Here is an 18,870-nt window from a genome sequence, read left to right on the forward strand (position 1 = left end):
GTGCAGGTGTGCTGCTGCCTTGCTGTGCCTGTACATGTACTCTGGTCTTAGCCCGGTCCGGGCAGCCTGAGACAATGTGGTCGATGGTTTCTTCCTACATTCCACAGATTCTGCATTTGGGGTCTGTTCCGTCTTTGATGATGCGATGGTGACAGGATCTGGTTGCCAGGCTCTGGTCTTGTGCAGCGATTATCAGGCCCTCCGTCTCTGCTTTCAGCCCGGTGCTCCTCAGCCACCGGTGTGTCTTTTGTTGGTCCACGACTGCGTCTTCCATTCTTTGTGGGTACTTCCCGTGCATTGCTTTGTCCTCCCAGCTTTTTTGCAGATGCCACTGGCCATGGTGTTTTGCCTTCTGCCTCACTCGTTTGGCGCGGATGGTAGTTGCCTCATTTTCTGTTGGCGAGGTTTCTGGGCCACCAAGCTCTTTCTTGAATTGTGCAGCTTCTTTACTGATGGAGTAGATCTGATGTTTTACTATTCGGATGTCAGGTATGCATCCAGCCCGATAGTGGTAGTCTTGAAGGTCAGTTCGAGTTGGACTAGGCCTATTATTATTATTATTATTATTACTCTTGTACAGCAGGGGGCGGTATGCACCTTAAAGTTGTTTGCGAGCGCCAGTAAACAGAGCGAAGAAGAAGCAAAACACGCAGAAGCGGAAGACCAAGAGAAGAAGAAGAAGAAGCCCTCCAAGAAGAAGAAGAAGAAGGAGACGTGTTTACCACTGGCATGGTGTGCTGTCGCTGTCGCCTTTGTCTGCCGGCTACTGACTGATACGCGATCCTGCTTAGTTCGTACTTGACAGAGACCACTACCGTAATGCTAGGATTTAACCTGCTGTGCTCATCTGCTCTGCTGTAGAAAATGAAGCTGCGCGTCCAGTTACAGTGCAAGAATTTACACGAGTACCTCAAAGAGTTGAGTCCTGACATTTTGGACAAACTGTACAACCATCCAGCCACCTGTCTGGCTGTTTACAGGTGGGTGATTGTAGTTGTGATGGTTATGTGCACATGTGACTTGACCAGATTATAAAGGTCAAATTACTGTTGTGTTTCCATAATGTTCACATGACTGTTGTGTTTCCATAATGATCACATTACTGTTGTGTTTCCATAATGTTCACATGACTGTTGTGTTTCCATAATGTTCACATGACTGTTGTGTTTCCATAATGTTCACATTACTGTTGTGTTTCCATAATGTTCACATGACTGTTGTGTTTCCATAATGTTCACATGACTGTTGTGTTTCCATAATGTTCACATTACTGTTGTGTTTCCATAATGTTCACATTGCTGTTGTGTTTCCATAATGTTCACATTGCTGTTGTGTTTCCATAATGTTCACATGACTGTTGTGTTTCCATAATGTTCACATGACTGTTGTTTCCATAATGATCACATTACTGTTGTGTTTCCATAATGTTCACATGACTGTTGTGTTTCCATAATGTTCACATGACTGTTGTGTTTCCATAATGTTCACATTGCTGTTGTGTTTCCATAATGTTCACATTACTGTTGTCTTTCCATAATGATCACATTACTGTTGTCTTTCCATAATGTTCACATTGCTGTTGTGTTTCCATAATGTTCACATTACTGTTGTGTTTCCATAATGTTCACATGACTGTTGTTTCCATAATGTTCACATTGCTGTTGTGTTTCCATAGTGATCACATTGCTGTTGTGTTTCCATAATGTTCACATGACTGTTGTGTTTCCATAATGATCAGATTACTGTTGTGTTTCCATAATGTTCACATGACTGTTGTGTTTCCATAATGTTCACATGACTGTTGTGTTTCCATAATGATCACATTACTGTTGTGTTTCCATAATGTTCACATGACTGTTGTGTTTCAATAATGTTCACATGACTGTTGTGTTTCCATAATGTTCACGTGACTGTTGTGTTTCCATAATGATCATATTGCTGTTGTGTTTCCATAATGTTCACATTGCTGTTGTGTTTCCATAATGTTCACGTGACTGTTGTGTTTCCATAATGTTCACCTGACTGTTGTGTTTCCATAATGATCACATTGCTGTTGTGTTTCCATAATGTTCACATGACTGTTGTGTTTCCATAATGATCACATTGCTGTTGTGTTTCCATAATTTTCACATGACTGTTGTGTTTCCATAATGATCACATTGCTGTTGTGTTTCCATAATTTTCACATGACTGTTGTGTTTCCATAATGTTCACATTACTGTTGTCTTTCCATAATGTTCACATTACTGTTGTGTTTCCATAATGTTCACATTGCTGTTGTGTTTCCATAATGTTCACATTACTGTTGTGTTTCCATAATGTTCACATGACTGTTATGTTTCCATAATGTTGACATTGCTATTGTGTTTCCATAATGTTCACATGACGGTTGTGTTTCCATAATGTTCACATGACTGTTGTGTTTCCATAATGTTCACGTGACTGTTGTGTTTCCATAATGATCATATTGCTGTTGTGTTTCCATAATGTTCACATTGCTGTTGTGTTTCCATAATGTTCACATTACTGTTGTGTTTCCATAATGTTCACATTGCTGTTGTGTTTCCATAATGTTCACATGACTGTTGTGTTTCCATAATGTTCACATTGCTGTTGTGTTTCCATAATGTTCACATTACTGTTGTGTTTCCATAATGTTCACATTGCTGTTGTGTTTCCATAATGTTCACATGACTGTTGTGTTTCCATAATGTTCACATTACTGTTGTGTTTCCATAATGTTCACATTGCTGTTGTGTTTCCATAATGTTCACATGACTGTTGTGTTTCCATAATGATCACATTACTGTTGTCTTTCCATAATGTTCACATTGCTGTTGTGTTTCCATAATGTTCACATTACTGTTGTGTTTCCATAATGTTCACATTACTGTTGTGTTTCCATAATGTTCACATGACTGTTGTGTTTCCATAATGTTCACATTGCTATTGTGTTTCCATAATGTTCACATGACTGTTGTGTTTCCATAATGTTCACATGACTGTTGTGTTTCCATAATGTTCACATTACTGTTGTCTTTCCATAATGTTCACATTGCTGTTGTGTTTCCATAATGTTCACATTGCTGTTGTGTTTCCATAATGTTCACATGACTGTTGTGTTTCCATAATGATCACATTACTGTTGTCTTTCCATAATGTTCACATTGCTGTTGTGTTTCCATAATGTTCACATTACTGTTGTGTTTCCATAATGTTCACATGACTGTTGTGTTTCCATAATGTTCACATGACTGTTGTGTTTCCATAATGTTCACATTGCTATTGTGTTTCCATAATGTTCACATGACTGTTGTGTTTCCATAATGATCAGATTACTGTTGTGTTTCCATAATGTTCACATGACTGTTGTGTTTCCATAATGTTCACATGACTGTTGTGTTTCCATAATGATCACATTACTGTTGTGTTTCCATAATGTTCACATGACTGTTGTGTTTCAATAATGTTCACATGACTGTTGTGTTTCCATAATGTTCACGTGACTGTTGTGTTTCCATAATGATCATATTGCTGTTGTGTTTCCATAATGTTCACATTGCTGTTGTGTTTCCATAATGTTCACGTGACTGTTGTGTTTCCATAATGTTCACCTGACTGTTGTGTTTCCATAATGATCACATTGCTGTTGTGTTTCCATAATGTTCACATGACTGTTGTGTTTCCATAATGATCACATTGCTGTTGTGTTTCCATAATTTTCACATGACTGTTGTGTTTCCATAATGATCACATTGCTGTTGTGTTTCCATAATTTTCACATGACTGTTGTGTTTCCATAATGTTCACATTACTGTTGTGTTTCCATAATGTTCACATTACTGTTGTGTTTCCATAATGTTCACATGACCGTTGTGTTTCCATAATGTTCACGTGACTGTTGTGTTTCCATAATGTTCACGTGACTGTTGTGTTTCCATAATGATCATATTGCTGTTGTGTTTCCATAATGTTCACATTGCTGTTGTGTTTCCATAATGTTCACGTGACTGTTGTGTTTCCATAATGTTCACGTGACTGTTGTGTTTCCATAATGATCACATTGCTGTTGTGTTTCCATAATGTTCACGACTGTTGTGTTTCCATAATGATCACATTACTGTTGTCTTTCCATAATGTTCACATTGCTGTTGTGTTTCCATAATGTTCACATTACTGTTGTGTTTCCATAATGTTTACATTGCTGTTGTTTTTCCATAATGGTGACAATGCTGTTGTGTTTCCATGCTACACAGGGAGCTCCCGTCATTGGCGAAGAACTATGTGATGCGTATGCTGTTTTTAGAACAGCCGCTTCCGCAGGCAGCGGTGGCTCTGTGGGTCAGAAAAGACAGTCAGAAGTAAGTCCATACCAACACGTCACCATGCAGAGTACGACAACCTCTGCGGACATGATTCGGTTGTTATTGTGTGGCAAAATGGGGTCGTGATGAACCTGTCTTACAAAGTGCTTCCTACCCACAAATGAGTCGATGTTCTGAAAACACCTGCTTTTAAATAACAAAACCTAATATTCATGATCCTTACCCCCCCCCCCCAACCTACGTTTGCCTCCGGCTTTTATGAACCACAGGGATCATGACCGGTGTGTGTCGGTGTTGTCCGGGCTCAGACTATGGCACAGCCAACAGCTGCAAGGTGGTCTGCAGGGAAACACCTTAAACCCTGTGTTCAAAGACAACCTGAGGATTGCACTGCTTGGGGGGTAAGTCCATTCCCCGTTTGTGTACTGTAAAATTGTAGGGCTGTAGCAGTGGTGTTTTTATTAATGGAAGTCATATACCCCATTTAGGGCGGCACAGTGGTGCAGTGGGTAGCGCAGTCTCCTCACAGCAAGAAGGTCCTGGGTCCGAGCCCTGCGGTATTCCAATCTTGGGGCTCATTGGGGGTCGTGGAGTTTGCATGTTCTCCCCGTGTCTGCGTGGGTTTCCTCCGGGGGCTCTTGTTTCCTCCCACAGTCCAAAGACATGTAGGGCAGGTGAATCAAAGACATGTAGGTCAAGTGAATCAAAGACATGTAGGTCAGGAGAATCAAAAGACCTGTAGGTCAGGAGAATCAAAGACCTGTAGGTCAGGAGAATCAAAGCCATGTAGGTCAGGAGAATCAAAGACCTGTAGGTCAGGAGAATCAAAGACCTGTAGGTCAGGAGAATCAAAGACCTGTAGGGCAGGTGAATCAAAGACATGTAGGTCAGGAGAATCAAAGACATGTAGGTCAGGAGAATCAAAGACCTGTAGGTCAGGAGAATCAAAGACCTCTAGGTCAGGAGAATCAAAGACCTCTAGGTCAGGAGAATCAAAGACCTGTAGGTCAGGAGAATCAAAGACATGTAGGTCAGGAGAATCAAAGCCATGTAGGTCAGGAGAATCAAAGACCTGTAGATCAGGAGAATCAAAGACCTGTAGGTCAGGAGAATCAAAGACCTGTAGGGCAGGTGAATCAAAGATATGTAGGTCAGGAGAATCAAAGACATGTAGGTCAGGAGAATCAAAGACCTGTAGGTCAGGAGAATCAAAGACCTGTAGGGCAGGTGAATCAAAGACCTGTAGGTCAGGAGAATCAAAGACCTGTAGGGCAGGTGAATCAAAGACATGTAGGTCAGGAGAATCAAAGACATGTAGGTCAGGAGAATCAAAGACCTGTAGGTCAGGAGAATCAAAGACCTGTAGGGCAGGTGAATCAAAGACATGGAGGTCAGGAGAATCAAAGACCTGTAGGTCAAGGCTCCGCGGTGGTGTAGCGGTCTAAGCATCGGCTTTGTGTCGATGCAGTTGCCCACTGGGGGCCGGGGGTTCGCGCCCCGGTCTCGTCAGATCCGACTATGGCCGGACTCGATGAAGCAGCATTCATTGGCAACGCTGTCTTCGGGAGGGGGGCGGAGTTGGCTTGTGTTCATCACATGAACGCGTCTCTGTGTGTGTCGGAAAAAGCAGTGGTTCGGCCTGGATTCGCCTTGTCACGAAAGTGGGGAGGCGTCTCCTTCGAGACTGCCGGCCGGAGAGATGCAGTTGGCGAACGCATGCAGTACGAGAGTGGGTGTTTGAATTAAAATAGGGGGATCGATTGGCCACTAAACTGGGAGAAAAAGGGGAAAATCAGAAATAAATTTAGAAAAAGAAAAAAGAAAAAGAAAAAAGACATGTAGGTCAGGTGAATCAAAGACCTGTAGGTCAGGTGAATCAAAGACCTGTATGTCAGGTGAATCAAAGACCTGTAGGTCAGGTGAATCAGTCGTACTAAATTGTCCCTAGGTATGAATGTGTGTGTTTGTGTGTGTGTGTGTTCGGGCCCTGTGTGATGGTCTGGCGGCCTGTCCAGGGTGTCTCCCTGCCTGCCGCCCAGTGACTGTCGGGTGGCAGGCGGGGAGACACCCAGGGCTCCAGCATCCCCGTGACCCCGAGAGCAGGGTAAGCGGTTTGGTAACGGGTTGATATACCCCATTTACACCTGGTTGTCTTATGCATTAAAGACAAATGTAAATACGATCACCTAAACCACTTCAGGAGGTGGTCTGAGATGCATTTAAGCTAAAGGTTATAGAAGTCCAAATGCATCCAAGCAACATATGACATCCAAAACTTATTCCAGAGTATAATGTCACACAACTTAATTGTCCCCCAGTGAAGAAATGTAATCTATTGTAGCCTCATATCACAGGGCCACTGGAATGTACTTCTCAATAGGCATTGCCTTGCACAGGAGGGTATCCTCAGCATCACACGTCGTAATTAGTTGCATGTGTAATTGAATGTGGCACAATGATTCTAAAATTAGTAAGCCAGTCCAATGTCATTGAGGGTAGCTACCTGGTGAAATTCTCTGGCGTTACCGCACTTGTGTCTCTTCTTCAGGGCTCGGAGTCAGACCACAGTTGTGCCCTACCTGCCTTTGTTGACTGGTGTGATGATAACTTCCTTGACCTTGATGTGTCAAAAACTAAGGAACTTATCACTGATTTTAGGAGAAACAGTGATAAACCCAAAGCTAGCACTACACATGGCGAGGATGTTCTAATTGTTGACACTTATAAGTACTTGACAACCATGTTCGACTCCCAACTCAAGTCTAATGTGAACACAGATTCGATTTGTCGAGCGTGGACAACAAAGAATTCACTTCCTGTGGAAGCTGAACTCCTTGAATGTCTGTAACACCATCTTGTGTATTTTCTACCAGTCATTTATTGAAAGACTTTTAACTTTTTCCTCTACTTGTTGGTTTGACGGGTTGTGTGTGAAGGACAGGAGTAGCTAAACAGTATGGTTCAGGTCTGCTCCAAGATAACCGGAGTCCAGCAGAGAGACTTGTGCTCCCTCTGGGAGAAACGTGTGGCCCAGAAAGCAAAAGGAATTATTATCCAATCTGACCACATCCTGTCCAGTGAATTCACTGTAATGCCCTCAGGCCGGCGCTATAGAGCGCCCCCTAGGAAAACAAATCACTATTCTAAGTCCCTCATTCCTTCTGCTATCAGGCTGGTAAATGCTGAGAGTAGTCATTTTAAATGAATGCTTTATATTGTGTTAAACCACAACAGTTGTTTATACCTTGTGTGTTTCTCACATGGCTTGTGGGCTGTGCGTTAGTGTATGGTCTGGGTAGATTGTAAAAACGGAATTGCCCTTCTGGGATAAATAAAATGGTCTGAATCTGAATCTGAAATGGGTGCAGGGGCAGTACTAGCAAATGCTACAGCTGCAACCACGGTCGCTGCTGTTTTACAAAGTCTCGTGTGCTGCCTTCTGCAGTACACTGACTTCAGAAGATGGCATCCTCTCTTTACCTTTAAGAAAATTAAAATGCCTTACTAACTCAGTTTTGTAAGCACTTACTTTCATGTTAATATGAGAGGAAAAACCAACAGCTGACCTAGGCTGTCAGGTGGTATGAGTGAGTTTGGGTTTTGTGTGCAAAATAGCAATCGGATGTCAATCTGGCTAACCAGAGATACATCTGAGTACCACGTGCATATGCAATTTGTTAAATCTTATCAGAATACAAGGTACATGAAATGACCAGGAGTGTGCGTACTTGAATGTTTAGCCTTCTTTTCTGGTTGTTTCTATTAAATGTTGCACTGCTTTTCACTTGTGCAGGGGAAAAGCATGGGCAGATGAGGGTAACACTTTAGGACCAGATCGCCATGCGCGTGACGTAGAGAGCCTGGATCGCTATGCTATGGAACGCTGGGAGGTTATTCTGCACTTCATGGTGGGCTCCCCAAGTGCTGCTGTGAGTCAGGACCTGGCTCAGCTGCTCATCCAAGCAGGGCTCATGAGGAGGTTACGAGCTTTAACGACAGTAATACACAAGCACACATGCATGGTTCCACATGTGCTGGGATGCTGCTTGCAAAGCCTAAACATATTATCCTCTCTTTGTCAGTGAGCTGGGAGAAGCTCCTTGTATCACCTCTGCTGGTTTCCAGTTTCTGCTCCTGGACACAGCCTCTCAGCTCTGGTACTTCACCTTACAGTACCTCAAGACTGCACAGGTACCTAATAATTACTCTTAGCTGGTAAAGTTTATGTTATGAAGCATAATATACTGTGTCAATTATTTCTGCTTTGTGACTTGCGATAGTTTATTATTTCACAGTTGTGTACATATTCTTGTTTGCTTTCTGTCCCTTGCAACATGAGGAAGCACCAAAACACATTCCTTGTATGCAACATACTACCTGGCTAATGTACACATTCTGATTTCTGATCTGATGTACAAACTGTAAAACATACAGCAGTCCTCTATACTCATTTAGTTGTCTCAAAATGGTGATTATGCACCACCTGTTGTTGTTGATGATTCTAGTTTTCCTTTCTAGCCCTCAGGTTCTCATGAGATCATATAAATGTAATTGCTTTTTATTCTGTCATGCATACTTTGCTGACAAAAGTTACACTTCCACGGAGGAAATCGGCCATTAACATGAAAGTCAATCTGCAGTGTGTCCTTGGACAAATATGTTCCCACTTACGAAAATCTTTTTTCATCTTCTAGTCACGAGGTATGGACCTGGTGGAGATCTTGTCGTTCCTATTCCAGCTCAGTTTTTCTACTCTTGGCAGAGTGAGTGTATAGACATTTTACTGTTTTAACCCTCAAAACATATCATGTGCTTGCTCAAGCAACAAAAAGTGTCATAAAGCAGAATTCAGGTTCAGGTATGCTTGGTTGTTGTTTTTGAGGAGCATCCGTAGTTGATATTCATCAGGACATCATCTAGAATGTAGGGGCAGAACGTAATGAAAAGCACATGCAGTAAAAGCTCAGTTCCACTTCCAACCCCAGTTGTCTTTCTGTTTTACCAAACACAGCAGTGACTGGGTGCAGGTCTCTAATAAAGTGGAGAAAATAATTTGTTCGAGTGAATGATGTGTACATGTGGGTTCGAGCGGATGGTGCGTACATGTGGATTCGAGTGGATGACGTGTACATGTGGATTCGGATGACATCGGATCTGGTCCGCACATAACTATTCTCGGCCATTACTCTGCATCTTCTGTCTGGCTCCATCTGCTCTCCCCGTACAAATGGCAAAAAACTTACCCCTCAATTTTCACAATTTCCCAACAACTCCCCCACAAAATCACCCCGATCATTTTAGAATGATTAATTCCTTGCTAAAGGAGGCTCTGACCGATTGTCGAACCTCGGCTCCAGGAGGAACAATGTGGATTCCGTCCTGGCTGTGGATCAACTCTTTACCCTTGCGGAAGTACTGAGGGGGGAATGGGAGTTTGACCAGCCAGTCTATACATGTGTTTTGTGGACTTGGAGAAGGCTTACGACCGTGTACCCCGGAGCACTCTGTGGGGGGTACTGCGGGAGTATGGGGTACCTAGGCAGTTGCTACAAGCCATCCAGTCCTTGCATAACCAAAGTGAGAGCTGTGTCCGCATTCTCGACACAAAGTCAAACACGTTTTCAGTGGGTGTCGGACTCTGCCAAGGTTGTCCCTTGTCTCCGATTCTGTTTGTGATATTCATGGACAGGATCTCAAGGCGCAGCCAAGGTGAGGATTGTGTCCATTTTGGGATCCTCAGAATTGCATCTCTGCTCTTTGCAGATGATGTGGTTTTGTTGGCTTCATCAGAGCGTGACCTCCAGCGTGCACTGGGGTGGTTTGCAGCTGAGTGTGAAATGGCCGGGATGAGAGTCAGCACCTCCAAGTCTGAGGCCATGGTTCTCTACCAGAAAAAGGTGGATTGCTCCCTCCGGGTTGGGGATGAGTTGTTGCCTCAAGTGAAGAAGTTCAAGTATCTTGAGGTCTTGTTCACGAGTGAGGGTAGGATGGAGCGGGAGATTGACAGGTGGATTGGTGCAGCATCAGCAGTAATGTGGACGTTGTACCGGACCGTTGTGGTGAAGAGGGAGCTGAGCCGGAAGGCAAAGCTCTCAATTTACCAGTCAGTCTTCGTTCCAACCCTCACGTATGGTCATCAGGTTTGGGTAGTGACCAAAAGTTGAGATCGCGGATACAAGCGGCTGAAATGAGTTTCCTCCGTAGGGTGTCTGGGCTCAGCCTTAGAGATAGGGTGAGGAGCTCGGACATCCGGAGAGAGCTCGGAGTAGAGCCGCTGCTCCTTCGCGTCGAAAGGAGCCAGTTGAGGTGGTTCGGGCATCTGATTAGGATGCCTCCTGGGCGCCTTCCTTTGAAGGTTTACCGGGCACGTCCAACTGGGAGGAGACCCCAGGGTAGACCCAGAACTCGCTGGAGGGACTACATGTCCAGTTTGGCCTGGGAACACCTTGGGGTCCCCCAATAGGAGCTGGAGGGCGTTGCTGGGTAGAGGGACGTCTGGAGTGCCATACTTAGCTTGCTGCCACCGCGACCCGGCCCTGGAGAAGCGGCTGATGATGAATGAATGAATAATTCTTTGCAAATAGTTATTCAAATCCTCTGGTGAAAATTTCTGTATTTTTTCGTATCACAATATATGTTGCAGAGAAAAAAATATCGCAATGTGAGTTTTTTCTAATATCGTGCAGCCCTAAACTCAAGTCAGTGGAGTGGGTGTTTGAGATTGATAATTACCTCCGTGTGCCACAGGATTACTCCGTGGAGGGCATGAGTGAATCCTTACTCACCTTTTTGCAGCACTTGCGGGAGTTTGGCCTGGTCTTCCAAAGAAAGGTAAAGTGTTAAAAGAAAAATAAAGCAGAGTGAGGATGAGCAGATGATGAAACACTGACAGACAATCTCTCTTTTTCTCGACTGGTATTCCGATGTAATACTCCACTTTTTTCTCATTAGAGGAAATCTAGAAGGTACTATCCCACCAGACTGGCCATCACTCTTGCTGCAGGAGTCAACACCAATTCTAACGCCTCACCTAACACCAGTAACACAACTGTGACTGTAGACACAAGCTTCATCGTGGTAGAAACCAACTATCGTGTCTATGCCTACACAAGTATGTTGTGTGATAAATCCACATGTCATGTATTTTACAGTTCTTTCAGTGCTGAGTGCTTGTTTTCACATGGCTGCATCCGTGTCTCACTTCCAGACTCTGAACTTCAGATAGCTCTGGTAGCTCTCTTCAGTGAGATGTTGTACCGCTTCCCAAATGTAGTGGTGGCTCAGGTCACGAGAGAGTCTGTGCAGCAGGCTATAGCCAACGGCATCACTGCTCAACAGGTGCGTAGTATCATCACTGAACAGAACACCATTCTTTATGAATAAGAATGACTTCAGTAGGAAGGTATGTAGATGCAAACCGTAGAATAGATTTGAAGCCAGAATGAGTTGCACTGCAGTTAATTCTCTCTTGGGCTTCAGGTCTCTTTAAAGAGGAATTAAACATTTGTTTTTAGTCTGATTCTACCCACTCACATTTTGAAATAAGTGGAAAAGATGTAGAGAACAGTGATGGAGGTGTCCATGTATAAATGATATAAAGGGGTGTAGATAATAATAATAATAGTAAATTAAACTTAACACTCAAAGTGGCTTTACAATAAACGGGGTGAAACAAGACAACAGATAAACATAACACAGACATACAGGGGTGGATGGGAAGGGGGGCTATGAGAGGGAGAAATGGCAGCCACACATGATGCCAGCAGTACTCTCCCACTTAAACACATACAAAAGGGGAAGAAAAACAAACATCATAAATCACATAAATCACAGATGAAGTCTGAAGACGTGAGTCCTGATTAATGACTTGAATGTGGGTAGATCGCAGCAGTATCTGATGTGCTTGGGGAGGGAGTCCCAAGAGGAGGAGGCAGCAAGTCGAGTGCTTGGTCCTTAGTCTGCCTCAGCTTAGGGGTGGATGAGAGGACGGGGGGGGGGGCGGGCACGAGAAGGCAATGGAGAAGAGGTGTGTCTTGAGACGGGATTGGAAGAGTGGGACAGATTCTGAGTCTCTAATGATCTGGGGAAGTGAGTTCCAGAGCCTGGGAGTAGCCGTGGAGAAGGCTCAGCTACCAAAGCCGCGGAGGTTGGAGCTGGGGGTAGAGAGAAGGGAGGCTGGGGTGGATCTGAGGGACCAAGAGGGTTGGTAGGGGGAGAGGAGGTCGGTGAGGTATGGGGGAGCCAGTTTGTGAAGGGCTTTATAAGTAAGAACCAGGATTTTTTAATTGATCCGGTGGTAATGGGTAGCCAGTGGAGGTCTTTTAGGACTGGGGTGATGCGGTACCAGGTTTTGGTGAAAGTTAGAAGTTGGGCGGATGCGTTCTTGACCAATTGGAGTCTCTTGATAGAGCTAGCACTGATGCCATAGAGGAGTGAGTTGCAGTAATCAAGGCAGGATGAGATGAAGGCATGGATCAGTATCTCAGCAGCAGGGCGTGTGAGAGAGGGTCTTATTTTCGCAATGTTGTGAAGGTGATCGAGAAGGATTTGACCATTTGGCAGATATGTGGCTCAAGGGAGAGGATGGGATCAAGGATCACACCAAGGCTGCGTTGCGTGCCTGGGAGGAAGAGGAGACAGTAGTGCCATCGATGGTGAGTGCGAGGTTGTTTATTTGGCTGAGAGTGGACTTGGAGCCAATGAAGAGGAGTTCAGTTTTGTCACTGTTGAGTTTGAGGGGTTTTTGCTGCATCCAGACTTCAATTGCAGACAGACAGGAGTCGATGTGAGAGGGTGGATTGTGGGTGGATTTGGTGCTGAGGTACATCTGAGTGTCATCAGCCTAACAGTGCAAGTCCAGGTTGAAATGGCGGAGAATCTGACCAAGAGGGAGGATTTAGATGATGAAAAGGAGTGGGCCGAGTACAGAACCTTGGGGAACACCTTGTGTGAGTGTGGATGGAACAGAGGAAAGGTTGTGAAGTGAGATGAAGTGTGACCTGTTGGAGAGGTAGGACTGGAGCCAGCTGAGTACGGTGCCTTCAATACTGACATCTTTCAATCTGGTGAGCAGGATGTTGTGGCTCACAGTATCGAAGGCTGCACTCAGGTCGAGGAGGATGTTAAGGGCTCCAGTATCAGCAGGGGTGAGGAGGTCATTGAGTACTTTAAGGAGTGCAGTTTCAGTGCTGTGGAGTGGAGCGGGTGAAAACTGGACTGGAGGGGTTCGAGTAGGTTGTTTGAGTGTAGGTAGGTTTAGATGTAGAGAACAGTGGTGGAGATGTTTATGTATAAAGCATATAAAGGGGTGTAGATGCAGAGGACAGCGATAGTGTTGTCCATATATAAAGGGGTGTAGATGTAGAGGACAGTGATAGTGTTGTCCATGTATAAAGGATATAAAGGGGTGTAGATGCAGAGGACAGCGATAGTGTTGTCCATGTATAAAGAGGTGTAGCTGTAGAGCACAATGATAGTGTTGTCCATGTATAAAGGATTTAAAGGGGTGTAGATGTGGAGGACAGTGAAGGAGGTGTCCATGTATAAAGGATATAAAGGGGTGTAGCTGTAGAGGACAGTGAAGGAGGTGTCCATGTATAAAGGATATAAAGGAGTGTAGATGGGGAGGACGGTGATGAAGGTGTCCATGTATAAAGGATATAAAGGGGTGTAGCTGTAGAGGACAGTGATGGAGGTGTGGGTTAAACTCAAGGTGGCAGTGTTGTAGTAGAACATCTTCTCACAAGTCTACCCAGAGAGTTTAGTTGGCTAACGCCGACATGTTGCCTTTCTGTCTGGCTCATACTGTATTGGTCTAAGATGTGTACCACATGTGTCGCCTTTGTCACATGGGTCTCGCAGTCTTTAATGCCCCCATATTACGAATGCAAATGGGGGAGGGGTTGTTTGTAATGTGTGGTTTCCAAAATGTGAGTGGGCAGAGACAGGCCAAAAACGAGGGCTTACTTACTCTTTAAGCTTTTTTGTGTCAATATTTGATTTTATTTTGGAAGGTTTTTTGAAATCTGAGATCACCATGTCTTAAGTGTTTTTATTTTTATTTTTTAGATCATCCACTTCCTCAGGACCAGAGCACACCCTGTCATGCTCAAGCAGGTACATTTGAACATTGCATTGACCTGATTTTCCTCACCACTGAACTTTGTCCTACTGCAGTGTTTCCCCGACCATTGTCTTGGTGAGGTGGTCCACCCCGCTGTGGTAACCCCACAGCCTCGTGGCAATAACAGTATCATATATGGTGCAGCATCAGCAGTAATGTGGACGTTGTACCGGACCGTTGTGGTGAAGAGGGAGCTCAGCTGCAAGGCAAAGCTCTCAATTTACCAGTCAATCTTTGTTCCAACCCTCACCTATGGTCATGAGCTTTGGGTAGTGACCGAAAGGGTGAGAGCACAAATATAAGCAGCTTAAATGAGTTTCCTCTGTAGGGTGTCTGGGCTCAGCCTTAGAGATAGGCTGAGGAGCTCGGACATCCGGAGGGAGCTTGGAGTAGAGCTGCTGCTCCTTCGCGTCGAAAGGAGCCAGTTGAGGTGGTTCGGACATCTGATCAGGATGCCTCCTGGGCGCCTTCTTTTGGAGGTTTACTGGGCACGGCCAACTGAGAGGAGACCCCGGGGTAGACCCAGAACTCACTGGAGGGACTACATGTCCAATCTGGCCTGGGAACACCTTGGGATCCCCCAGGAGGAGCTGGAGGGCGTTGCTGGGGAGAGGGACGTCTGGAGTGCCCTACTTAGCTTGCTGCCACCGCGACCCGACCCCGGAGAAGTGGCTGAAGATGAGATGAGATGAGATGAGATGAGATGAGATTGTTATCATTATTAAACCTATGCCTAAATCATCAATAGTGAAATTTTGATATTCCCAAAGTCTAGTGCAGCTACCATGATATTTTGTTGATATTATGGTATTATTTCTCATTGTATTTGTATTTTATTTTAGCTTACATGTACCATTTAATACAAACAACCACCTCCCTCCCCGGTCATCTATGACAAAAGGTGGAGCACTGCATGTGGTGTGTCAAGTCATCCTCCACCTTCCCACGTAGCTATGCAGAGCCTAGGAAACACTGTGGTGTGCTTCTTATGGTAACGATGGCAAACTCAGCGTTGGCATGCCCATCATAGACTCTGTACCCATGCTAAGACTGTCTTCACCTTCTGGTCCTGTTGTGCCCCAGACTCCAGTACTGCCTCCAACCATCACAGACCAGATCAGACTGTGGGAGCTGGAGAGAGATCGATTACAGTTCACAGAGGGTGAGTGTGTGTGTGTGTGTGTGTGTGTGTGTGTGTGTGTGTGTGTGTGTGTGTGTGTGTGTGTGTGTGTGTGTGTGTGTGTGTGTGTGTGTGTGTGTGTGTACATATCAAACGTTGCTCTCAGCCAAGTCAATACAGTTGTAAAAAAGACTTAAAGAGAAAAAGTCATCTTAAAATCAGAAAGTTCAAGCTAAACTGGTTGCTACTGGGCCAGTCGGCTTCTGGAGTGCTGCTAAGCCGATGGATTTGTGCGTGGAGGTGGTGATGATGAGATGGGCCTGACTGGTGGCAGCATCCAGTCAGTGCTCTGACCTGTGATCTTAATCCCTCTGATAACTGTACACTAGAATAGAGTGTGTGAGTCCTGATCTTCTGCTGCTCTTTAACCTTGTTTTTCAGCGAATCTGTTTTTGTTCCTCCTCTCCCCATTCTCTCTTTGCTGTCAATTTCTCCATCTCAGGAGTGCTCTACAACCAGTTCCTGTCCCAGGCTGACTTTGAGGTGCTGCGAGACAGAGCACAGGTCTGACTTTTATGCCGTCTCATGGAGACAGTTAAATGACTGATAAAACATGTGTTCCTGGTCTTAGAGATGTTCCTCTGAAATCAACCCATCAGCTTTCTTCTCCACTCTACCTTTTCTACTTCCTCACTCTTTGTTCCCTTCTACAAGATTATCCTTAAACCTCCAGAAAGAGACACAGACAGGTGTCTGGGTGGCGTGGCGGTCTATTCCGTTACCTACCAACACAGGGGTCACCGGTTCAAATCCCCGTGTTACCTCCGGCTTGGTCAGGCGTCCCTTCAGACACAATTGGCCGTGTCTGCGGGTGGGAAGCCAGATGTGGGTATGTGTCCTGGTCGCTGCACTAGCGCCTCCTCTGGTCAGTTGGGCGCCTGTTTGGGTGGGAGGGAGGGGGAACTGGGGGGAATGGCATGATCCTCCCACGCGCTACGTCCCCCTGGTGAAACTCCTCACTGTCAGGTGAAAATAAGTGGCTGGTGACTCCACATGTATGGGAGGAGGCATGTGGTAGTCTGCAGCCCTCCCCAGATCAGCAGAGGGGGTGGAGCAGAGACCAGGACGGCCTGGAAGAGCGGGGTAATTGGCCAAGTACAATTGGGGAGAGAAAAAAAAAAGAGGCACAGACAGGAGTTCATAGCTGTCCCGTCTCATCCAGCTGACTGATGAGCCAGCTTATTTTACCCATCATGCCTTTTGTCTTGCAGGGCCTGGGCTGTTTGGTGTGGCAGAATGTGGCACACAGGGTGATGGTGGTGACGCCACATGGACACAGTGAAGTCAAGAGATTCTGGAAGCGACAGAAATCTCACACGTAGTTGGAGGAGAATAAAGAGAGAAGGAGCAGTGATGTCCCGTTAAAGGGCGGTTGTCTCTGAAGCTGCTGTTCAGATGTTTGTGAATTCAGGGACTTCCCTGGTGAGACTGTTCTTTGCCAGTGTTGCACGAATGTTAATCACTTAGTTTGATAATTAAAGAAATGTTTTTTATGTTTCATAATGTATTGATTCTTTATCTAAACCTAGCACAAAAGTAAGGAAATGTGTGTTTGGTAGATTATATCTTTGGTGTAACGATGCTTCTTGGCAATACATCTTCTATCAGGCAGCTGATGGGCAGCAGCACCTGGGCACCAGAAGCTCAGAACAAGAGTCAACAGCAGCAGCAAGATAAGCTGTTTGGCATTGGCAGAGAAGATTTGACAAATGTGTCATGGGTGCAGCCCACATACTCAGCTCCGCTGCTCATCCCACTAATGCAGGTTCCTTACACATGTGGCGCCATTTAAAAGGCAGATAAACAGGCTTTCCAACGGTGGAAGATTTACTGCCAAGAAGCGTTGTTACAACAACGACATACTCTACCAAACACACATTTCCTTACTTTTTGTGCTAAGTATATATTGGATTAAATGCATACATGAAAACTGAACACATCTTTTTATACCCATCGCTGATCTATTGTCACTGTCTTTTTAAAGTAATTGTGTACTGACTTACATAAGAACAGATTTGGAGAAACACTTTGCCCAGAATAGTAGTTAGTTAGACAGCAGTTAACTAACAACCCTAAACTCTTAACACATGGTAATGGCATAGTCGATCTTAAATACTAATGCTTAATTACTACGAAAGACAGCTTAGGGAAAGAAGACGAGACGTGGCTGATGAACACCTGGCTGTGGGGTGAACCATCAGTGTCCTGGTTTCATATACAGTGCATCCGGAAAGTATTCACACCCCTTCACTTTCCCCACATTGTGTCATGTTACAGCCTTATTCCAAAATGGATTAAATTCTTTTTTTTCTCATCAATCTACACACAATACCCCATAATGACAACGCGAAAAAGGTTTCGTTGAAATGTTTGAAAATTTATTAAAAATAAAAAACTGAAATATTGCATGTACATAAGTATTCACACCCTTTGCTATGACACTCAAAATTGAGCTCAGGTTCATCCTGTTTCCACTGATCATCCTTGAGATGTTTCTACATCTTGATTGGAGTCCACCTGTAGTAAATTCAATTGATTGGACATGATTTGGAAAGACACACACCTGTCTATATAAGGTCCCACTGTTGACTGGGGAAGGGTACAAAAAAATGTCTACAGCTTTGAAGGTCCCGAAGAGCACAGTGGTCTCCATCATTCGTAAATGGAGGAAGTTTGGATCCACCAGGACTCTTCCTAGAGCTGGCCGCCCAGCCAAACTGAGCAACCGGGGGAGAAGGGCCTTGGTCAGGGAGGTGACCAAGAACCCGATGGTCACTCTGACAGAGCTCCAGTGTTCCTCTGTAGAGATGGGAGAACCTTCCAGAAGGACAACCATCTCTGCAGCACTCCACCAATCAGGCCTTTATGGTAGAGTGGCCAGACGGAAGCCTCTGCTCAGTAAAAGGCACATGACAGCCCACTTGGAGTTTGCCAGAAAGCACCTAAAGGACTCTCAGACCATGAGAAACAAGATTCTCTGGTCTGATGAAACCAAGATTGAACTCTCTGGCCTGAATGCCAAACGTCACGTCTGGAGGAAACCAGGCACCTCTCATCACCTTGCTAATACCATCCCTACAGTGAAGCATGGTGGTGGCAGCATCATGCCGTGGGGATGCTCTTCAGCGGCAGGAACTGGGAGACTAGTCAGGATCAAGAGAAAGATGAATGGAGCAAAGTACAGAGAGATCCTTGATGAAAACCTGCTCCAGAGCGCTCAGGACCTCAGACTGGGGCGAAGG

General features: G+C 44.9%; 1 protein-coding gene across 1 annotated transcript; it reads left to right on the plus strand.

The window, feature by feature from the left end:
• The first annotated feature begins 702 nt into the window (after nucleotides 1-702).
• Nucleotides 703-17,176, plus strand: gtf2h4 (general transcription factor IIH, polypeptide 4). Its single transcript, XM_056298579.1, has 13 exons — nucleotides 703-980; nucleotides 4,257-4,361; nucleotides 4,595-4,726; nucleotides 8,119-8,304; nucleotides 8,408-8,516; nucleotides 9,020-9,088; nucleotides 11,073-11,156; nucleotides 11,277-11,436; nucleotides 11,533-11,663; nucleotides 14,394-14,441; nucleotides 15,532-15,610; nucleotides 16,071-16,132; nucleotides 16,840-17,176. The coding sequence occupies exons 1-13, from the start codon at nucleotides 865-867 to the stop codon at nucleotides 16,948-16,950; spliced, it is 1,392 nt and encodes a 463-aa protein (XP_056154554.1). The 5' UTR covers nucleotides 703-864; the 3' UTR covers nucleotides 16,951-17,176.
• Nucleotides 17,177-18,870: the final 1,694 nt, after the last annotated feature.

The sequence above is a fragment of the Lampris incognitus genome, chromosome 18 (genome assembly GCF_029633865.1).
Source record: "Lampris incognitus isolate fLamInc1 chromosome 18, fLamInc1.hap2, whole genome shotgun sequence".
Lineage (NCBI taxonomy): Eukaryota > Metazoa > Chordata > Actinopteri > Lampriformes > Lampridae > Lampris > Lampris incognitus.